Here is a 21,036-nt window from a genome sequence, read left to right as displayed (position 1 = left end):
GCTGGCACCATACTTGGTTATTCGTATTTGTTATTGGATGTTTCCTATATTAGCCAAATACATTTTTTTTAAATCAGCAATTATTTTGGTGAACTTAGTGACCGTATATGGCAGTTATGGCAAATACAAATAGCCAAGTGGGGTGGTAGTATGAGGCGTACTACCTCGCTATAGGAAATGTGTTTGCGTACGGTGGGGCATCCACCGTTACCATTGCAAGCAAATGGCCACCATTTTGGTCTTCTTTCATTATCCATAGTGCACTAACCGTTACGCTATCCGATCAAACAGGAAATTAAAACAAACACAGTCTTACTTAATAATTAAATTTATTACATGTCCATCTCCTGCACTTACATCTACTTATTTCCTCTCAAAGGAACAAGTCTAGCTGGTTCCTAATTTTCATATTTTCTGTGTTTCTATTGTCTGTGTTTCTAATGCAGGTGCAATATAGTTAAATTAAAATTATAATACAAGTAGTAAATGCACTCTTAAAACTTGAACTCCTTGTATTTCTTGGCTTGTTTTGAATCCGTGTTCTGCTGTCGCTTTCTTTTGTTCTGAAACAAAAATGGTGTCAATTAAATTTTAGCTATAGCCATTCCATATCACCATAAATTAAACACCCGAGTCCGTGTTATACAGAGTGTTGCAAAAAGGGTTTAGGAAGCCGAAACTTACATCTGCAGAATGGTATATCTATGCCCGAAAATTAAATAAGATTATTTAATTTTCGGGCATATAAGATTATTTATTTATTTATTTTTAATAATATTTATGTATTATTATAGAATATATAGGTATATATTATTAACTATGTAGGTTTTATATATTATTATATGTAGGTATTTTACATATCGTTTATACTTTATATTAATGTAGTTTATAAATATCTCTTATTTTCACACGCTACCCTTTTTCATTATTTCTATGTCCTTTCAATTTGGTTGTCTGGAAGAGATTACTTTTAGTAATAAGGCCGCCGATTGTGCTATTTATTTTCTGTTCATGTTTGTAATACTGTTTCTTTTTGTGTGCAATAAAGAGTATTTTATCTTTATCTTTATAAGACTTTATTGCACACAAAACGAAATAGTATCACAAACATAGAAAAGAAAAATGGTACAATTGGCGGCCTTATTACTAAAAGTAATCTCTTCCAGACAACCACATTGAAAGGAAATATAAAGTATAAAGAAAGGGGTAACGTTTATTTATCTTTAAGAATTTCAAAATTCGCTATATGGGCTTCTGTGTGAGCGTGACGGCACGATTACTATGCGCTAGCGACAGAGACAAATATAAAAAGGTCAATGCCCGTTTTTCGCTGTGCTCCAGCTCTATAACTCACTTTCTGCCTGGCCACGTGGTCGTGCAACATGTCGGACAGGTCGTCCTTGGGCGCGGGGCGCTGCTCGCGCATCTGCCGCTCGTAGCGCGCCGCCACCGCCTCGGGCTCTATCTCGGTCTCTCGGTATTGCCACGGGAGAACCTTTTAAGGCTATGTACCTACCCGTTTCATCATTATTAGACGTACCATTTAAGGCTGTTACTACTTCAACCTAGTAGATTGAAGACAACGCTTTTTAACGGAAGGCGATAATGCACGGTAGCTAACACAGCGAAGAACGTGCATTGCCCTTTTTATATTTAATTTTGTCTCTGTCGCACATAATGCCCTCACGCTTACACAGTAACATTGATGACCGGCGGCAGAGATTGTAAAGGCAAAGGTCAACGTTAGATTTTCTCTGTGCTTGCCGACTGGTCTTTAGTCAGCTATAACTCACTTTCTGCCTGGCCACGTGGTCGTGCAACATGTCGGACAGGTCGTCCTTGGGCGCGGGCCGCTGCTCGCGCATCTGCCGCTCGTAGCGCGCCGCCACCGCCTCGGGCTCTATCTCGGTTTCTCGGTATTGTCACGGGAGAACCTTTTAAGGCTATGTACCCGTTTAATCATTATAAGAAGTACCATTTAAGGCTGTAAGATTGAAAACAACGCTTTTAAACGGAAGGCGATAAAGCACAAGCGAAAAAAAGTATTGCCATTTTTATATGTGTCTTTGTCGCACAGTAATAATGCCCTCACGCTTACACAGTAACATTGATGACAGGCGGCAGAGATTGTTGAGGCAAAGGTCAACGTTCGATTTTCTCTGTGCTTGCCGACCGGTCTTTAGTCAGCTATAACTCACTTTCTGCCTGGCCACGTGGTCGTGCAACATGTCCGACAGGTCGTCCTTGGGCGCGGGGCGTTGTTCCCGCATCTGCCGCTCGTAGCGCGCCGCCACCGCCTCGGGCTCCAGCTCCAGCTCCGACGGGTCTAGAGCCACCTCCACGCCGCCGCCGTCCGCGCTGACGGCCCCTGCGGCGGCTGTTGAGCGCTTGCCTGGGGTGGGAATGGTCGGTTATGAAGGTTGTAACAGAATCAAACAAATAATAATATGACAAATGGTTTTAGTTCATAAGTGATTTATTTCATGGCGCATTCTCATTTTTTACAGTTTACCCAGACTCATGTACGACCGAATATGACAATATTTTGATATGTACCTAATGAATTCATAGCAACTCTAACTCTAGGCCGCCATTACTTACGTTATGTAAACGTAACATCTGCCATGAAGAGAATTCTTTAGGCATAGAATAAAACAAACGAAACAGAATGCATATTCAAAGCAACGGGAGAGAGTTGCGGTTAGCGTATTTCCAACAGCTAGAGTAAGCTATTTAAAAACACACACAGGCGTAACTAATTTACTACCCGGCGAGCTATGCGGAATCACATTTATCTGCACTTACTTTTTGCTCCAGCAATTCTAACCCTCATGCACAAGGGGGTATTTTGGTCGTATTACCCGTGATAGTAATACACTATAGGCTACCACTGACCTGGGTTGGCGGCGTTGATGTCGTACACGTGCGTGGACGCCATGAGCCCCGGCGCCAGCCCCACGCGCCGCTCCGGTAGCACCTGGTACAGCGACGGGGTGTCGCCTCTGAAACAACACGGAGAATGTTCATTATTGGGTGGAAGAAAGAGAAAGGTAATAGGAAAATGGCAGTCGAATGGCGTAGTGGTTAGTGACCCTGACTGCTATGATGCCTGGTTCGATTCCCGGCTGAAGCAGATATTTGTTTAAAGACAGATATTTGAACTCGAGTCTTGGGTGTTGATATTTATATTTAATATGTAATTGTGTAGATATATCAGCTGTCCGATACCCATAACACAGGCTCTGCCTAGCTTGGGGTCGGATGGCCGTGTGTGAGATCTCCCCACATATAATTATTATTATATACCGCGCGTGATTTAACACACTAGTTATGCAACAGTTGCTTGGGTAGCAGTCTTCTGCGTTAGTGCGGACTCTACGTTATGTACCTTGTACCCATCCAATCCAATACCTCATATCACTTGTCTGGTCTCTATTCCTCACAAACCTATGGTTCATCATCAAACCTGTCAGCCAATATTCTTCCATTTCTGGACAAAGGGCTCTCGTAAAAGGCAGCAGCTGTTTTCTCGCCCTTCCTCTCCCTATGGAACTCTATATAAGCCACTATCCGTTTTGTCCGCAATTTTGTCAGCGCACTTGGCAGTGACTAGTCGTGAGCCTGTAAATCACTGTCAGCCCACTCACCCCTCGAGGTCCGTGTCGAACTTGTTCTTCCTGAGCTCGATGGTGTCGGGCGTCTCCAGGCCGGGCACGGACGCGAGCCCCAGCGGCGTCGCCAGCCCCTCGCCGCCCGCCTCCGCCTCCGCCTCCTTCTCGCCCTCCGACGACTCCTCCTCTGTGGGAGATTAATAAAGTGTTTCTGTTATACATTTAAAGGCTTCAAGCAAGTAAAAAGAGAATACAATATTTTTGTGCGGGGATGTAATTTGAATATCAACAAATGCAGATACAAGATCGAGACAACGAAGTGTCGGTATTGGTTGGTCATACCTCAGTTAGACTAATTTAAATGCTGTAAAAATACCTATATGCGAGTTTGTAGGTTCAAACTGAATTTTCTGATTTTCTGTCAATAAAGTAAACTCACCCTCTTCTGATTCCTCTTCGGATTCCGACTCTAGTTCACCCCACATGGTTCTGTCTACCTCTTGATCTTCACCATCCTGAAAACAAAATACATATTTACTTATTGTTATATTGTTGAGCTTTACCTCTGGAAGTGTAGTTAAATGAAATGGCACGATAACCAGTCACAATCACAAATATTGGAAGGAAATTATATGACTGGCTAACTATTCAGTACACTGACAAATTCTAGTCCAGAGTCGCGAGCACAAGTTTGGAACCTCCGTTAACGTTGCGTATCGTCAACTGTCACTGTCAAAATGTAAGGCAAAGTTAGTTCCAATAGTTTAAAAAAAAAGCGTTTGGTAAAAGTGACCCTTAGTGTAGATTCGAAAATAGTATCGAATCCAGTGCTCGCTGCACAGCTCTATTATTTATCATTGATGTACGGTTCTCTTGTTAGCTCCGCACTGTCTTTAGTTGATAGGGTCTTGATGTAAACCAAACTTGATTCTTGATAGATTTATTATGTGTTCCGTAGCGACATCTGAAATCCATGTTATGAGATAGCATCTCCCTTATCATCGTAGCAGCTTGCAGTTTTCAAATTTTCGCGCCAAAATCCCACGCTTTCTACGATTGGTCAAGCCTCGGGCGCGGGCGGCGTCGCTTTCTAGCTGTCAGATTAGTGACTTTTCCACCATTATTGCGTCAAACTTAAAGTCGTACGCATTGCAGTTTTTTCGAAATCTTGTTTTATCTGAAATATTAGCAAATTTCCAACAAGATTTTGTTCGCGTCTCGCGTGTTGTGTGAAAATACCAATATTAAGATGGATGCAGTGTCAGATGGGTGCAATTCGGGAAGTGTTTTTCCGCATGTAAAAATGGCGGGCCCGACGCGTGCCTTTCCGAAGAAAATGAGTGTTTGGTGTACATGCTGCGGTCCCCCGTAGCAGGCGCGCCGGAGGAACACAACACGCAAGTGCAGGAGGCGGGCGGCCCGGCGCCGCGCCCGGTCGGCGCGGCCGCCGCCCCCGCCACGCCCACGCCGCTACTGCCGCCGCCCTCCCGCTCTCGTAAGAGACGTCGGGAGACGTCGAGTTTGGCTCTCGGAGTAGCATTAGCAGGGCCAGCTGCTCATTAGAGTGCGCGCGCCGCAGCCCCAAGGATCGCCGCGGCACGCGCCGCGCGTCCCTCCGCCGTCACGCGCGCTCGCGCCCGCGCCACCGCCGCCGCCGCCGCCGCCCGGGTCCGCTCATCGAGTTTTTCGGAGCTTGATACACAAGGTTTGAAGTTCTGTCGCAGCAGCCGGTAAGTCAATTACCTATCTGACTTAGTGAGTGCTAATAAGGAAAACCAACTAAGGCCACAATACTTTTTACTTACACCACAATCAAATGACGAGGTGTGTAATTTATCAATTTCCATAAAAGAACCGTTAGTTCCGGCCGCACCATCTTTTAGAGTGGCTAAAATTGAGGAACACCAACACTTTAACAAAAGTGTCTGGAAGTCTTAGGGATATGCGGACACCCATAAGAAATACTCAGCATGTGACATGTCCCGCGTTCGTAGACTTTAAAGTTAACGAAGAGTTGGCCAACGAGTCGAATTCCTTTATTAACTGGCCTCGTATGCAGCGTAGTGTTGCAGAATTATCTAATGCATTTTTAACTCAAAATAAAATAGTTAATTCTTCACTGCAAAATGTTATTGACTGGGGGTCAAAGGTCAATGAACCGATAACAGCTACTACCTTGTATTCGAAAATAAAAGAAATTTTTGATAAGGATTCTAAGCATGAACTAGTCTCAGGATATATTACAGATTATTTGCAGAAAGCGAAAATACGGAACGAATGTATTGCAGCACGTAGGGGGGCACTTTTGAAACTTCTTGGCGATAAATATATCAGACAGGGCGTAGGCAATATTCCTCTGTCATCTGAATATTTATTTAATCCACTAATGCTGGCAGAGTACATCAATAAGATACAAATATGTTTATTATAGAAAGTAAATTACAAGTGACACAAAATAATTACTTAGCATGTACAAAATGGTTACTTAAACAAACTAACAATAACATTGGTTTTTGATGGTACTTTTGTAAATTTATCGTCATTCCCATGTTGCCGTTAACTCTGCACTAGGCGGTATTGACAAGTTATAACGTGCTACCGTAATATATAACACTGAACCACAACCTTCGACGTCTAGGTCAAGGTCAAGGTTATTGGTCTTTACACAGCCGACAAGACAACCCGCGCGCAGTGCTATGCCGTTACAGTCGGTAGGTAGGTACAGTTGCCCCAGCATACCTACTCTGCTCAACTGTCTAATAAGCCAATGTCCTTTCCTGGTTTTCAAGCAGGGGGAGGAGACAAAAACATCAATAACAAATACAAGCCCAAGCATTTGTAGGCTGCCTTCAATACTACCTTTACTACGTTTGGGAATCACTCATAGCACCATCTGTTGTACCTACCTACTTAAAAGTAATAAAATCAGCTTCCCATTTTACAAAACCACCACTGATTTTACCTTCAGCAGAAAACATAATAAGATTCCATACTGGTGTCGCAAAGAATGCTCGCTCAGATAAACCAAATGTTCACAACAATCACCAATTGGATAGCGGAAACCCTCAGGACTCGAGGAATTCGCATGATTGAGTATCTCAACGATTATTGCCTTGTCAGTCAGTCCAAAGAGAACCTCTTAAACACACAAGAGCAACAATAGACCATTGATCTTCTACAAAGCTTATGATGGATCATCAAAAGTCCATAACGACTCCATCAAAAAGAGCCTGGAATTCTTGGGTGTGGGTTGGGACACACATGCAAACCGCAAGTTCCTCCCACCGTCAAAGACAGACAGTATTCAACAGTCAATTATTGGTATGCTGACATGTGGCAGTTGGAACCTAAAGCAGGCACAACGCCTCTTAGGGAAATTCAACTTTGTAGCCTTCATCACCCACCGGGGAAGGCTACATTGCCGTTTTATGCAAAGACACTGTCAAAAAATCCACTATGCCCCCAGACAGAGTTATTGATTCCAGAAGAGATTACATCAGAGCTAAAGTGGTGGTATTCAACAGTCAATTACTGGTATGCTGACATGTGGCAGTTGGAACCTGAAGCAGGCACAACGCCTCTTAGGGAAATTCAACTTTGTAGCCTTCATCACCCATCGGGGAAGGCTGCATTGCCGTTTTATGCAAAGACACTGTCAAAAATCTTGTCTATGTCGTCAGACAGAGTTATTGATTCCAGAAGAGGTTTCAACAGAGCTAAAGTGGTGGCTACAGAATCTGCACATCCCGTACTTGATCCACGAACCACAACGAGTGATGAATTACCTGACCACAGATGCCTCAGACCAGGCATGGGTTGCAAAAATAAACGATTCAAAGGTTTCGGCGAGTGGGAGAGTTTACAGATGTCATGACATTGTAATTTGAAGGAAATGTTCACTGTTATAGGTGCCATAAGCATGAAATACAAGACACTCAGACAGACAACAGTATTACTACTACAGAGGGACAACAGGACAGTTATGGCCTACATCAAACAAGAAGGAGGGACCAGGTCGTTGACCCTACATTGCCTAGCCAAGACACTACTGGACCTCATCGACGAGCTCGACAGTATGCTGACACCACAGTACCTTCCAGGCGTTACAATGCAAACTGCTTGTCACGCGGACCAACTCCAGAGTGACACTTACTCAGCCCAGCAGTAGAACGGATCGTCAGCTTTTGGGGCATACATACCTCAAATGTCAACAAGGAAATACCTACACACCTATTTGGAATAAATGGTCGGTTTGGTGCTCTAAGCTCATTGACATATATATTACTGCGTAAGGACAGGCCCAACCACTCAAGAAAATGGCACCCGCACGTTGGCCCTAAAATGTCTATTTTAGGGCCTCGGTCCTCAGTCGACAGTTGTCTGTGACGGAGAGATGAGTCTTTGTTTCTTGTGATAAATATGCCTATTTTTGTTGTGAAAGGCTAAAAAACTATGATACGAAGGTCAAAAAGGAATATGGAATATCGTATCATCCTTAATTAATAAATAAACACATTTTAAAGCGATAATTATTTTACTACCAAAGTCTACAATGGCCGCACGATGTAACCTTGTACGGACGTCCGCATGCAACTCACTCATATTATTATGTACCTACTGTCCGGTGACGGTAAAATATGAACGCACGTACAAGGTTGCGTCGTCAGGATAAGTAGCTCGGCTCTGACATAGTTCCAACAAATTATGACAGATGGCAGTTATTTTGCTTGTATGAAGAAGGTTTGAGTAAAATGTTCTGAAGGGCGTATCCTTCCTTTTGAAATCATTGTCTAAGCTACATATAAACAAGTTTATTCCTTCGTCAGTAATGGTCGCAAAATATTTAGCTTCTAATTTCTTAATGATGGTGTAGCGAGTCCGCGTTGTTCTATGGTGTAGCTTATCGATCTGCCCCCGTATTTTGTAACTTTTTGAGAGTTAGCAACCGGTGATAATTGGTATCAACTTAGAGACTTATTAACCGAAAACACCAAAAATCTTAGTGAAATAAATATGCAAGAAGCCTACCAATATATCCTTACATTCAACATAAACGTTTGTGAAATCAGATAAGTTAGTAAAAAGTTATTAATTAATAATGCACTAAGTTGTCAGCCATTTTATACCAACCAACCCCACTCGGAGTTACATAATACGGGGGCTTTTCTTGTTCATAAATCTGTAATTTCTATAAAAATATCACAGAATCTGGTCGTAAAACACGTTTTAAAGGCTATTTCAGTAGCAAAACCTGTGCCCATGAAGCCACCCATGTGGAATGCACGTGTGCTCATAGAATATCTACAGCATTCTTCTCCGCCGGTAGATAAATTTTTTGGAGTAACTAAGAGAACAGCTACTTTACTTCTCGGGGCGCAGCGCAGGGTACATGATTTAACTTTGCTGCATTGTGACAATGATCATTTAATTGACGATGGTAAGAGTATAGTCATAGTTCCTGTGTTTGGTTCAAAACCAGATACAAACTCATATCCACAGTCAGGTTAGAAGCTGCTATCGGGGGCAGATCATAATATAGATGTAATTAAAAAAAAAAAAAATAAAAAAAAAAAAAAAATCTGCTAAATGAATTATTGTGTGATATACATGCCTAAATAGGTATATAATTATTCTAAGTTTGTTGTGATTAGGTCTATTAGGTTCATGGCCAATTTATTTTTTAATAAATTAGTATAAGGTATTTTAATATGGTCACCTCCATTTCATTGGTATTTCCATAGTTAGTACCTATATTTCTCATCACGGATTTATATCTGATGATCAAAGTAAGTTACCTACTTCACATTATTGCGTCATCTCTAGCTGCCAGGTGATAACAGACATTTCTCATAACATGGATTTCAGATGTCGCTACGGAACACATAATATTGGAGTTTTACCTACCATTAAAACTCTTATTATGTTTCCAGCGACATCTGAAATCCAGCAAGCGCTACCTGGCGCTGCTCTTATTATTCGGGAATATAATGGTGGAAAAGTCACTAATCTGACAGCTAGAAAGCGACGCCGCCCGCGCCCGAGGCTTGACCAATCGTAGAAAGCGTGGGATTTTGGCGCGAAAATTTGAAAACTGCAAGCTGCTACGATGATAAGGGAGATGCTATCTCATAACATGGATTTCAGATGTCGCTGGAAACATAATAAGAGTTTTAATGGTAGGTAAAACTCCAATATTAACTTTCACAGTTGTAATTATATTATAATGATATATTGATATATGCGATCGCACGCTAGCGTGGTGATATGAGTACTGAGTTGAATTACAATAAAGTAAGTAAACGCTGACGCGGCAAACATGTACGGTCGGTTCCGTACAATTGATTTAAGGTTGCCTGTACGAGATCCTAGTTTATAAGTATTTTTTGTATGTTTTTCTATGAAAAAATATTCTAATCTATGCTAAAGAGACTTTTGAAGAAGACGGTAATATTAACTCACATCATGTCCGCTAGCAGTATGTCCAAACACGTCTCCATACAACGGTTTCCCCAATTCATCGACCGGCGGCTTGCCCCAGCCGCCGGCGTGGTAGCCGAACGCACAGCCCTCGGGGATGGGCGCGTTGAGCCCCGGGATCTTCAGGTTGGGGTAGGACGGCGGCGGGCCGTAGCGCTGCTGGGCTATCAGCCATGGTGGGGGCACCTGCGGGGAAAGAGAGGGTAGAATAATATTAACGAGGGCTGACAAAATGGCGGCCGTCTGCGGGTGTAACATCAGGGAATGAACCGGTAGCTTCTTAACTTAAAAGTCTTCTCATGTGTTTTGTTTACTAAAAACGAGCAGTTGTGCACGGGGTATTGTTTTGGATTTCACCGATATGCGATAGTATACAAACGTAGTATAGGACGCCCTCCAGTTAAATGGAGTGACAACTTGCGTGAAAGTGACTGGTAAATGCAGATTAGCTGATCGCATCCATTGGCGTGCTTTACGAGAGGCTTACGTCCAGCAGTGGACTGCTATAGACTAAAGAAGATATATGAACGAATGATAATCATAAGAGTGTACCATCTGCGAGTGAACCTCTTGCATACTAACCACAATTTCAAATAAATACATTCTTCACACCATCTTCTACCATACCTTCTGCGAGCCGACCTGCTGCAATCCACCCGCAATTTCACACAAATACATTCTTTACACCATCCACCCATGCCCCACTATACCTTCTGCGAGCCGGCCTGCTGCATTATAACTGTAACTTCAAATATCATACCTTCTGCGACCCTGGCCAGCTGCTTTCTTATCGTACCTTCAAAGAAATACACTCTTTCTAACTGCAATTGCAAACAAGTACATTCTTACCGCCATTACATTTACACAAAGTCCACCATACCTTCTGCGAGCCGGGCCCCACGGGCATGCCGAGCGCGGTGCGCAGCTCCTCGCTGAGGTCGCCGGGCTTCTTCTCCCGCAGCCGCGTCTCGAACTCCTTGCCCTCGTAGTACAGGTCGCCGTGGATCGTCATGCGCGGCTTGGTCTGCCATCTGGTGGGGGAGGTGGGAAGTGTTTAGTATGGGTAAGGTGAAGTGGGAGTAGATAAAATTGACAGATTGCGCCCATTATGACAGGTAAAAGGCTCTCCAATGTTAAAATTACATCACCACCGACGAAAAAATATGGATGTTTGGTATATTTGAATAATCTCATACTATGCTGGGAGGGCCGCGGGTCGCATTGTCTTATAAAATACATACAACCATCATTATGTACTGCACGCGATCGTTTAGGTTAGGGTAAACGTTGGATAATCAACAATATTAAATGTTGATTGATTATTTACTTATAAATATACTAGTTCAAAAATTAATTTAAATTATTTATTTATATGCATATAGTAAAAAACTCACCAATGTCTCGCCCCGTCAATAAGGTTTCTTTCGATTTTTCGATTTGTACCTAACCTAAATAATATAAATGAACAAAATCCTATAAAATTATTAAAACCCAGTTTTTACACTGGAGACAAATCGATCATAATTTTTCTGATTTTATGATCGACTCAAAAACAGAAATATGTGAAATAAATAAAGTCAAGTAGATCATGATCCGATACCGCTGATTGGTTGTCTTTGTGTCCAAGAGAGCTCAGGACCCAGGTCACAGGCTACGCTCCTTTATCCATCAAGAACTCACTTGAAGAAGGCGTTTTGCAGCTTCTGGTAGACGATGTCATTTATACGAGGTCTTACATACCAACCGACAGAAGATGTAGATGACAGAAGAAAACAGCTGAAGTTGTCATCAATCTCGGTGAACTCACTTGAAGAAGGCGTCGTGCAGCTTCTGGTAGTCGATGTCGATCTTGCCGAGCTTGGGCCGCGCGCGCTCGCGCATCTTGGCCTTGAGCGTCTTGGTCTCCTCCTTGTCCTGCAGCGACGCGCGCATCTCCATGATGCCCGTCTTCTTTATGAAGTCAACTCTTGTCTTTTTATCTCTTTTTATAGGTACTTACGTTGCCTCGTGCGTAGTTAGTGCTTAGATGCTGCTAAAACACTATGAGAGCGCTCTTTAGACAGCGACAGCCAATCATTGGATACGGATATTGATGTATTTCTATACGAGTGGGCTACGACCGAGCTTGATCTTATTGTGTAAATGCCTTTGGTTGGGTTTAGATTTTGTAGGTAGAGGAAGAAGTTTACGTATTCTTACATACAAACCAGCGCCTTTAGCGGCCTACTGTGGTCAAACAAATGACAGCTCCGTTTGAGTAAATCACACTTGAAGACAAGAACTCACTTGCAAAAGGCATCATGTAGCTTCTGGTAGTCGTTGTAATTTTAACGAGTTCTCACCTAGAAATCAGCGCCTCTAGCGGCCACTGTAGTAAAACAAATGACAGAAGAAACAGCTGAAACTGTCATCAATCTCGGTGAACTCACTTGAAGAAGGCGTCGTGCAGCTTCTGGTAGTCGATGTCGATCTTGCCGAGCTTGGGCCGCGCGCGCTCGCGCATCTTGGCCTTGAGTGTCTTGGTCTCCTCCTTGTCCTGCAGCGACGCGCGCATCTCCATGATGCCCGTCTTCTTTATGAAGTCGGGGAGGTCGAAGGGGGGTTTCTCTATGCCGCGCTTGCCTTGCAGGTACTGTGGGGTTTGTAAACTGATTAGTGAATAGCATAGCATAGCCGGGTAACGACTGAAATTATGAGCTAGTCTGCGGTAACTCACCAGGGAAATTGATTGATGACAATGTATTTTCTGCGTGTGTATGAAATAAATTTATTTTCTTTCTTTCTTTTTTTTTCGGACTAAGGTTACCGACATAGCTGTCAAAATATGCAAGCTGAAGTGGGCTGGTCATATCTGCCGAAGAACCGATAACCGTTGGGGTAGACGAGTTCTCGAGTGGAGATCACGAACAGGCAAACGCAGCGTGGGACGCCCTCCTGCCCGCTGGACTGACGACCTTAGGCGGGTGGCGGGTAGTGGTTGGATGAGGAAGGCCGAGGACCGAGTGTTGTGGCGCTCCTTGGGAGAGGCCTATGTCCAGCAGTGGATGATTATTGGCTGATAATGATTCTTTTTTCGATAAGTATTTAATCACAAGTCACTCACAAATGTGTACTGCTTTCTAAGTTAGTTTGCACCTGCTGTCTTTCGGTGTAAAATAAAGTATGATAAGCTGGAATCAATTTTGCAATATCGCGATATGATTGTTATGGATCTCCAACACACCATACGTGACATACGTCTGTAGGATGTGACGCTTCCGGCCGTGAGATCGACAACCTTAGATGCATAGTGAGGAAGGCTGAGGACAGAATGTTGCTCTTTGGAGGAAACCTAAGTCTAGCTGACGATAACAAGTTGACTATGACAACAAACCTTCCGCTTGTAGCACCAGTGCCTCGGCACCTGCACGGTGAACACCAAATACATTCCTCTTATGCAGCTATGGAGCTAAAAGTATGTTTTGCGCGTCAGTCAAGTTACATAATTTCTAGACAAACACCACATACCTTCCGCTTGTAGCACCAGTGTCTGGGCACCTGCACGGTGTTGCGGTGCGCCTTGAGCTGCGCCAGCAGGCGCGGGTCGCGCGCCGTCACGTCGTACATCTCCACCACGTCGGGACGAGACACCAGTTGCTTCAGTTCGGCTACGGAGAGGCGGGAGAGTTTCTTGAGCTTGCGTTTAGACATACGCTCCTTTTCGTCGGCGGCGTTTTTCTGCAGGATTTCGGTGGATTGGTTAATGATTTTATTTATTGGGGTTGTAATCTTATAAAAATAAAATTGGTAGGTATATAAGATAACTCATATTCCACATTCACAGTATCTCAAGTATTCAGTGTTGCGTTTAGCGGGATTTGTATGAGATCTTGATAAGCGTTACTGTAGGTATTATTAATTGAAACTAATAAAACGCCTACCAATTCTGTTGAACCACCTATAAGAGTTATCACATATATTATTCCAGATTAAAACGTTTACATGGCTCCACGCTATAACTCCTATCTAGCCAACTTTATTATAATATTGCTTCAGATAGAAACCTGTGAACCAACCAGTAAGCCAGAGAAACCTTTACTACCACCCGTAAATACAACAACACAAACCACTCACCTCAACAGCCTCCTCATCCACGGCGAACTGATACTGCACCTTCTCGGGCGCCTTGCTGGCGGGCCTGGCCTCCTTGCCGGGCGGGTCCGCGCCGCGCTTGTACAGATCTAAGTACATAAGTGGTTTTATGTACTTAGATCTGTACGAGAGGCTTTTAAAAAGCCCTTATCATACGTGGTCGAGATTGACACACGTTGATATTGCACTTGCCCAACACCATGTAGCTACAAAAAACACTCACCTCAACAGCCTCCTCATCCACAGCAAATTGATCCTGCACTTTCTCGGGCGCCTTACTAGCCGGCTTGGCCTCCTTGCCGGGCGCGTCCGCCGCCGGCTCGTCCGCTCGCTCCGTCAACTTGAACGCCTCCAACACGCGGTGGAACTGCCGGTACATAGGTTCCAGCTCGTGGAAGGCTATGCTCTCTTGCACGTATCTGTGGGTTGGGGGTGGGGTTAGGGGGTAATGGGTCAAGGGTTTATATGTGATAAGTAAATTATGTTTAGTTATAACAGGCAACAGCCGCCTGAGGGTGATCGCCGAGAGGGTGGATGGCCGTATCTTGAGACACTGGGTCGGAGTACTTAACTGGAACAGGGTAGGATCAGTACTCAGTGTTTCTTAATAGGGTGTGTAAATAAACAGATAATTGTGTTTGCATTTAGCCTAGCCTAGTATTAAGATACATTGTTACTAACACTCACTATGGACTATGTGGTCTGAAAATAAATAATATGTATAATAATATAATATGTGGGAGCATCTCACACACGGCAATCCGACCCCAAACTAGGCAGAGCCTGTGATATGGGTATCCGACAGCTGATATATCTACACAAATACATAGATAGATACATATTAAATATAAATACCAACACCCAAGACCCAAGTACAAGTACATCTGTCTTTAAACAAATATCTGCCCCAGCCGGGCATCGAACCCGGGACCTTTGGCATAGCAGTCAGGGCCACTAACCACTACACCATTCAACCGTCTAAATAAATATTTATTATTATAAGAATTTCAAATACACCTTGTTTTTTTATGAATAAATGAATATGAATATTGACTGTTGATTGACCTATGATATGTTAGGCCTCAGAATGTTTCCCCCAAGAATTGTTTTGTCCAAAACAACTCCGTAAAAAGTAAGTGATGTACCCTACTGGCGTTATTTTGGCCCAGGTATTTGGCAGGACTAAAAATATAATGTAAATCTGTTGTCTAGTATTTGTGGTAAGACTGTTTATCTTATGCACAACTTATAAAATAACAGTTTAACTTACTCAATTTCAGCCTCCTTCACATTCTCCTTGTCGCTGGAGTTCTTGCTGGTGTCACTGGTGTTCAGATCCACTTGTTTCTTAAGGGCTTCCTCCTTACGCTTCTGCTTGGCCGCCTTCTTTTTCTTCTTTTTGCGCTTATTTTTGGTAGCTTTATTTGCTTGTGTCTGGAGAAATTGGGATTTTTTATTAGTAGAGCATAAAATACTGATTTTGAACATCTAAATTACAACATTAACAGTTTCTTTTGTTGTTTGGTAACAACAGCTCCCACAATCTATTGTATTTACAATATGTGTTTCAAAGTAAAATTAGAGTTCACATTTATAGGTGTCATAAAAAAAAATAGGTAACTTTCTATCATACAAACTATTGTTCCAGAGCGAAAAAAATTGGAAAATACTAGGTACCAACAATACATTGTGCAACTTACATCTTGTTTAGATATAACAGGAGGTTGTGGTGCATCAGGGATGTTGTCATCATCAGAGTCTCCCTCATCCTCCTCTGCATCATATTCAGTACTGATGACAGGAGCGGGAGGGGCCTCTGGCTGGTTGTCATCTAGAATGATGTATGGATTATAGGCATAAATTAGAAAGAGAAGGAAGTAAAAAAAAATATTTTTACAGTAGAAAACTAGTACCTTCATCCTGTTGGCTGTCATCCCCAAGAGCAGCCTGTCTTTGGTCCTTATATGCCAGTGCCTCTTCCAAGGCTTTAGGCAGAACAAGTCCCTCCGGCCGCGGGGGTTTGTTGCGGAACTCCTCGGGGGTGTCAATCTTCATGGTGAGCAGGGAGGGCAGGGCCGACGGCTGCGGCGGCGGCGGCACGCTTGTGTCCTCATTATCCTCTTGCTCATTCTCATCTCTCCTGTCATCATCCCAGCCAGGAGGCCCGTCTCGCCGGCCCCAGCCTGGTGGTGGGCCTTGACCCTCCCAGCCGCGACCCATACCGGGAGGTGCCATGTTCAGAGGAGGCCCCATGCCAGGTGGACCCATGTCCTTAATATTGCCACGCATCATCGGAGGACCCATCGGCGGCCCCATGCCTGGGGGGCCTTGGAAGGACCCAGGAGGCCCCATGCCGGGGGGCGGTGGGCCCATGCCGGGGGGCGGAGGGCCCATGCCTGGCGGAGGCGGACCCATCCCGGGTGGCCCCATGCCCATCATGTTAGGTGGCGGCCCCATTCCCGGCGGCGGAGGCATCACTGGCGGAGCGCCCGAGGTGTTGACCGGAGGCCCCATGCTGCCGGGCGGGCCCATGGAGGGCGGCGGCATGTTGCCCGGGAGCAGGGCACCGGGAGGCGGCGGCGGCATCGCGGGGAAGCCAGCCAGGCCAGGCGGCGGACCGACGCCCGGAGGGACCATACCTCCATCATTATTAGGCCCAGTGCCGGGCGGCCCTTCCATTATCGATAACGGTTATTAACACGACTCAATCTTTTCTAAATACGAAGAAAAGTACGAAATACAACACAACAACACACAACACGAAAGAAAGGTTATTATTTTGACAGTTATATTTTTAATTAAAAAAAGTAAAGGAACACATCAACACAGATTATACTGTTAGAGGTTTTGCTCTCAGAATAAAGACTAATATCGTTAGTTGATTAGTGATTGTTAAAAATAATTGGAACCACGCCACGGTTCATTTCTAATAAATAATACAGTGAACAAATGGGAACTGTTTACGTGGTTCAATAAAAACGAATATCATAACAACCAAGCAAAAGCAAAGCAAGTCTCATTATTTTTTCGCCTAGTTTATGAACACTTTCTTCTCTTGCTAATCTGTCAAAATATTTACCAAAAAAAATGATGTAAAATTCTTCTTTTCATTTTGATAACAAATTTTCCAGTATTATTCGTGTAATTCGCTCATTTATAGTATATTACGCAACAGCAACAACTTTGATTTGTTAATTAGTGTGATAGCTATCGTTTATAATCATTAGTTACACCTTTAAAATGGCTGAGATCAGTGAAAAATACAATACCAAGTGCCCTGGCGTTAAACGTCTAATGAGAGAAGCTTTGGAGTTGGCTGATGCAACAGAAGATTACTGTGCTCGGCCGCTAGAAGACAACCTGTTCGAGTGGCACTTCACGGTGCAAGGTCCTAAAGGCACGGACTTCGAAGGTGGCATCTACCATGGCAGGATTCTACTACCAAAGGAGTATCCCATGCATCCCCCACATATTATACTGTTGACGCCCAATGGAAGGTTCGAGGTTCACAAAAAGATCTGTCTTTCAATTTCTGGCCATCACCCAGAGACATGGCAGCCATCATGGTCAATCAGAACAGCCTTGCTAGCTCTCATTGCATTCATGCCCACTCCTGCTGAGGGCACCATTGGGTCCCTCGACTACACTCCGGCCGAGAGGAAAATATTAGCCAAGAAGTCCAAGAGCTGGGTATGCCCTCAGTGTGGTGAGATATCAGCTCTGCTTTCCAGTGCTGCATCTAAACCACCAACTGAGGAGGAACAATCAGTATTAGACCAGATTGCTCTGAAAGGCGAGGAGGAGCAGGCAGTGAAGCCTCCGGAGGAGCCCGTGCAGGAGGTACAGACCCAGGTGTCGGAGTCCATTGAGTCATCAGGAACCAGCTTCTTGGACCAGCTCACTGAGATAATAGTGGCATTACTGGTGGGGCTTGTGGCTGTGTTTATCTACAGGCGCTGGAATGCTTACTACAACACAACTGAGTCAGAGCTATAACTTTTAGGATACTTATTTATTTATGGCCTATATTCTATAGTTATATTAAAGTTATACCTAATCAAGTAAGATAATATTTTGTGTGTATAAATGAATTGTCTAGAAATGTAATATACTACATGAGTCCTTGCCATCCATTCATCTTATAAATTATTAAAATTTATTGTAAAAATTTGCATAATTTCTGGAACTGATGCAAATTTTAAATGATAAAGGTATGTATCAGTGTGTGTCAAGCAGCAACAAATGTTTGAATACAAAACAAATTAATGTTGTATTGGCTACATTATATTGTTCCAAATATTTCATGTTTGTGATATTTATTATTTAATGTTTAGAACCTCTTACGCTAGATGTTTTAATATAAATAGGAACCTAAATGTATGACATTCCAAGAGATTGAACATAATGTTTTCACTTCTGGGATCATAAATTATTTGACTACATATTGTTAACTCTAGCAAGCAAGTAATAAACTTGCATTTTTTACATTATGTGTAATTAGTCTTAAAATTCTGAAGTGCTGATATTGTTTTTTGTTAATAAAATTATAAAATATACTTATATTGGTTTTTATTTATTACATTTTATTCTGACAAACAATGCCGGAGTCTAGGCATAAGGAAGGCATAAAGTAGGTTTTCTAAAAATAAAACATAGTGTAAAGTAAGCTATTTATTAAGGTATTATAGTATACAAAGTACATAGCCTATGCCAAGAAAAGATCTCTCAGAGAAGTGCTCTGATCAAAATCTGAGATGTATGTACTTAAATTAAAATTACTTTAGTGACAACTTCCACTGGTAAACCAAGCTTATTAATTAGAGCTCTATATTAGATCAGCAACATTCATGGGCATCTCATCAATCTGCGTAGAGTAGTACTGCTCAATATCTCTCAAGATCCTGATGTCATCTGACTTGACAAAGTTGATGGCAACACCTTTGCGACCAAATCTTCCTGAACGACCAATTCTGTGGATGTACAGCTCACGGTTGTTGGGCAAGTCGTAGTTGATGACGAGGGACACTTGCTGGACGTCAATACCTCTAGCCCAGACATCAGTGGTGATCAGCACACGGCTAAAATGATAAAAAGATATGTAAAAATTATACTTATTGAACAATGTGCTAGTCATGCACAGTAAAGCCACATGAGGCCAAATTCATTCATAAAACTTAAAAAAAATATTGTTTTATTATTTATTACAAATGAGCACAAATTTTATACCTTTGCCCAGATCGGAACTCCTTCATAATATTATCTCTCTCCTTCTGCGGCATGTCTCCGTGCATGGAGCTGACAGTGAAGTTGGCCTCCTGCATCTTCTGTGTCAGCCAGTCCACCTTTCTCTTAGTGTTGCAGAAGATGACAGCCTGCGTGATGGTCAGTGTGTCGTACAGGTCACACAGTGTGTCAAACTTCCATTCCTCCCTCTCCACAGCTACGAAGAACTGCTTTATACCTTCCAGTGTCAACTCGTCACTGAAAGAAACAAATGTGTTATTTAGTTTGTCTTTATGAAACTTTCATCATTGGATTGTTATGCATTGATATAATATCTTACCGTTTTACCAAGATCCTGATAGGATCAGTCATGAATTTGGATGTCATCTCCAGTATCTCGTGGGGCAGCGTGGCCGATATGAGCACCACCTGCGTGGCCGGGGGCAGGTACCGGTACACGTCGTAGATCTGCTCCTTGAACCCCTTGTTCAACATCTCGTCAGCTTCATCAAGAACCAACATTTTGATGGATCTTGTTCTCAGGACTCGCCTTCTGATCATGTCTAAAAATACATAAACATAAATTTAGATAATAGCAATTTCAAATTATTATAAGAATAATGGCTCAGTAATTAAAGTATAAATCCTTACCAAATACTCTTCCGGGAGTGCCAGATACAACATGCTGACCATAATCCAATTTCCTTATGTCCTCTCCAAGATTAGTGCCACCGATGCAGGCATGGCACTGGACATTCATAAAGTCCCCCAGAGCCAAGATAACCTTCTGAATCTGTGTGGCCAGCTCCCGGGTAGGGGACAGCACTAACACTTGCGTCTCACGCAGAGTCGTGTCCAACGACTGCAGAATGGAAATGGAGAAAGTTGCAGTTTTTCCGGTACCAGACTGAGCCTGAGCGATCACGTCTCTGCCCTTCACAATAGGCTGAATGCTTCTCTGCTGAATCGCGGACGGCTTTTCGAAACCTAAATAAAAACACGTTATTAGTTACATTGGTTGCTGAATTGTAAATGGATATGATTGCTAGCATCGTTAATTAGCTCGTAATTACCGTAAGTGTATATTCCTCGCAGCAGCTCGTCACGCAAGCCCATAGAATCGAATGTTGGAATAACTTCCACATCTTCGCTCGTGTCGAACTCGACGTTCGACAAGTCCTCCGACATAATCTTGCGATTAAACGATACCTCAGAAGCCGCCATGCTTGTTTATGGTTTACTGTTATGAAATATTAATCACAACACCATTAAATTTAAATATTTCTTTAGTTTCCACGTTTACAGCTCGAAAAACAAAATTGTAGTCAAATTGAATGAAATAAACGTGAACGCTGAACGACTACAAACAATATGGCCGCCGTTTTTTTTAAAATAATATTGCCAGTTCTAAAAATGATCATGTTTTTATGTTACGGGCGGATGGAAAAACGGGAATTTGTATAATTTTCCAAAAATATAAGTTTCCCAATACGCGCGTTTCAAATAAAACTTCCATCGTTGACAAATTTTATTGTAAGGGTGTTTTTAATATGAAGGAGGATGGGCAGAGCGTCCGGTGCGGGCAGCGGCCCAC

General features: G+C 43.0%; 3 protein-coding genes across 6 annotated transcripts; 1 reads left to right on the top strand and 2 right to left on the bottom strand.

Moving 5' to 3' along the window:
- Nucleotides 1-312: 312 nt before the first annotated feature.
- Nucleotides 313-17,012, bottom strand: LOC105391637 (splicing factor 3B subunit 2). 4 transcript variants are annotated; one of them, XM_048630082.1, is made up of 15 exons: nt 16,133-17,012; nt 15,920-16,050; nt 15,490-15,653; nt 14,443-14,638; nt 13,596-13,805; nt 12,643-12,720; nt 11,896-12,020; nt 10,969-11,119; nt 10,071-10,274; nt 4,051-4,126; nt 3,648-3,798; nt 2,896-3,002; nt 2,298-2,392; nt 1,794-1,892; nt 313-563 (listed from the first exon to the last, which is right to left on the bottom strand). In XM_048630082.1, the coding sequence occupies exons 1-15, from the start codon at nt 16,896-16,898 to the stop codon at nt 495-497; spliced, it is 2,622 nt and encodes an 873-aa protein (XP_048486039.1). In that variant the 5' UTR covers nt 16,899-17,012; the 3' UTR covers nt 313-494. The 4 variants fall into 4 exon arrangements, with proteins under 4 accessions (XP_048486039.1, XP_048486038.1, XP_048486037.1 ...); XM_048630081.1 differs by lacking the exon at nt 1,794-1,892 and adding an exon at nt 1,355-1,453; XM_048630080.1 differs by lacking the exon at nt 1,794-1,892 and having other exon boundaries at nt 2,199-2,392.
- A 174-nt stretch (nt 17,013-17,186) lies between these two features.
- Nucleotides 17,187-18,775, top strand: LOC105391638 (ubiquitin-conjugating enzyme E2 J1). The gene has a single exon (XM_011563149.3). The coding sequence runs from the start codon at nt 17,460-17,462 to the stop codon at nt 18,213-18,215; it is 756 nt and encodes a 251-aa protein (XP_011561451.3). The 5' UTR covers nt 17,187-17,459; the 3' UTR covers nt 18,216-18,775.
- A 102-nt stretch (nt 18,776-18,877) lies between these two features.
- Nucleotides 18,878-20,812, bottom strand: LOC105391640 (eukaryotic initiation factor 4A-III). The gene is made up of 5 exons (XM_011563150.3): nt 20,516-20,812; nt 20,094-20,429; nt 19,783-20,005; nt 19,446-19,700; nt 18,878-19,297 (listed from the first exon to the last, which is right to left on the bottom strand). Exons 1-5 carry the CDS (start codon nt 20,664-20,666, stop codon nt 19,045-19,047), a joined length of 1,218 nt encoding a protein of 405 aa, XP_011561452.1. The 5' UTR covers nt 20,667-20,812; the 3' UTR covers nt 18,878-19,044.
- Between the last annotated feature and the right edge of the window lie 224 nt (nt 20,813-21,036).

Source organism: Plutella xylostella, chromosome 25 (genome assembly GCF_932276165.1).
Source record: "Plutella xylostella chromosome 25, ilPluXylo3.1, whole genome shotgun sequence".
Classification (NCBI taxonomy): Eukaryota; Metazoa; Arthropoda; class Insecta; order Lepidoptera; family Plutellidae; genus Plutella; species Plutella xylostella.
This window is presented reverse-complemented; position numbering and strand designations above follow the sequence as displayed.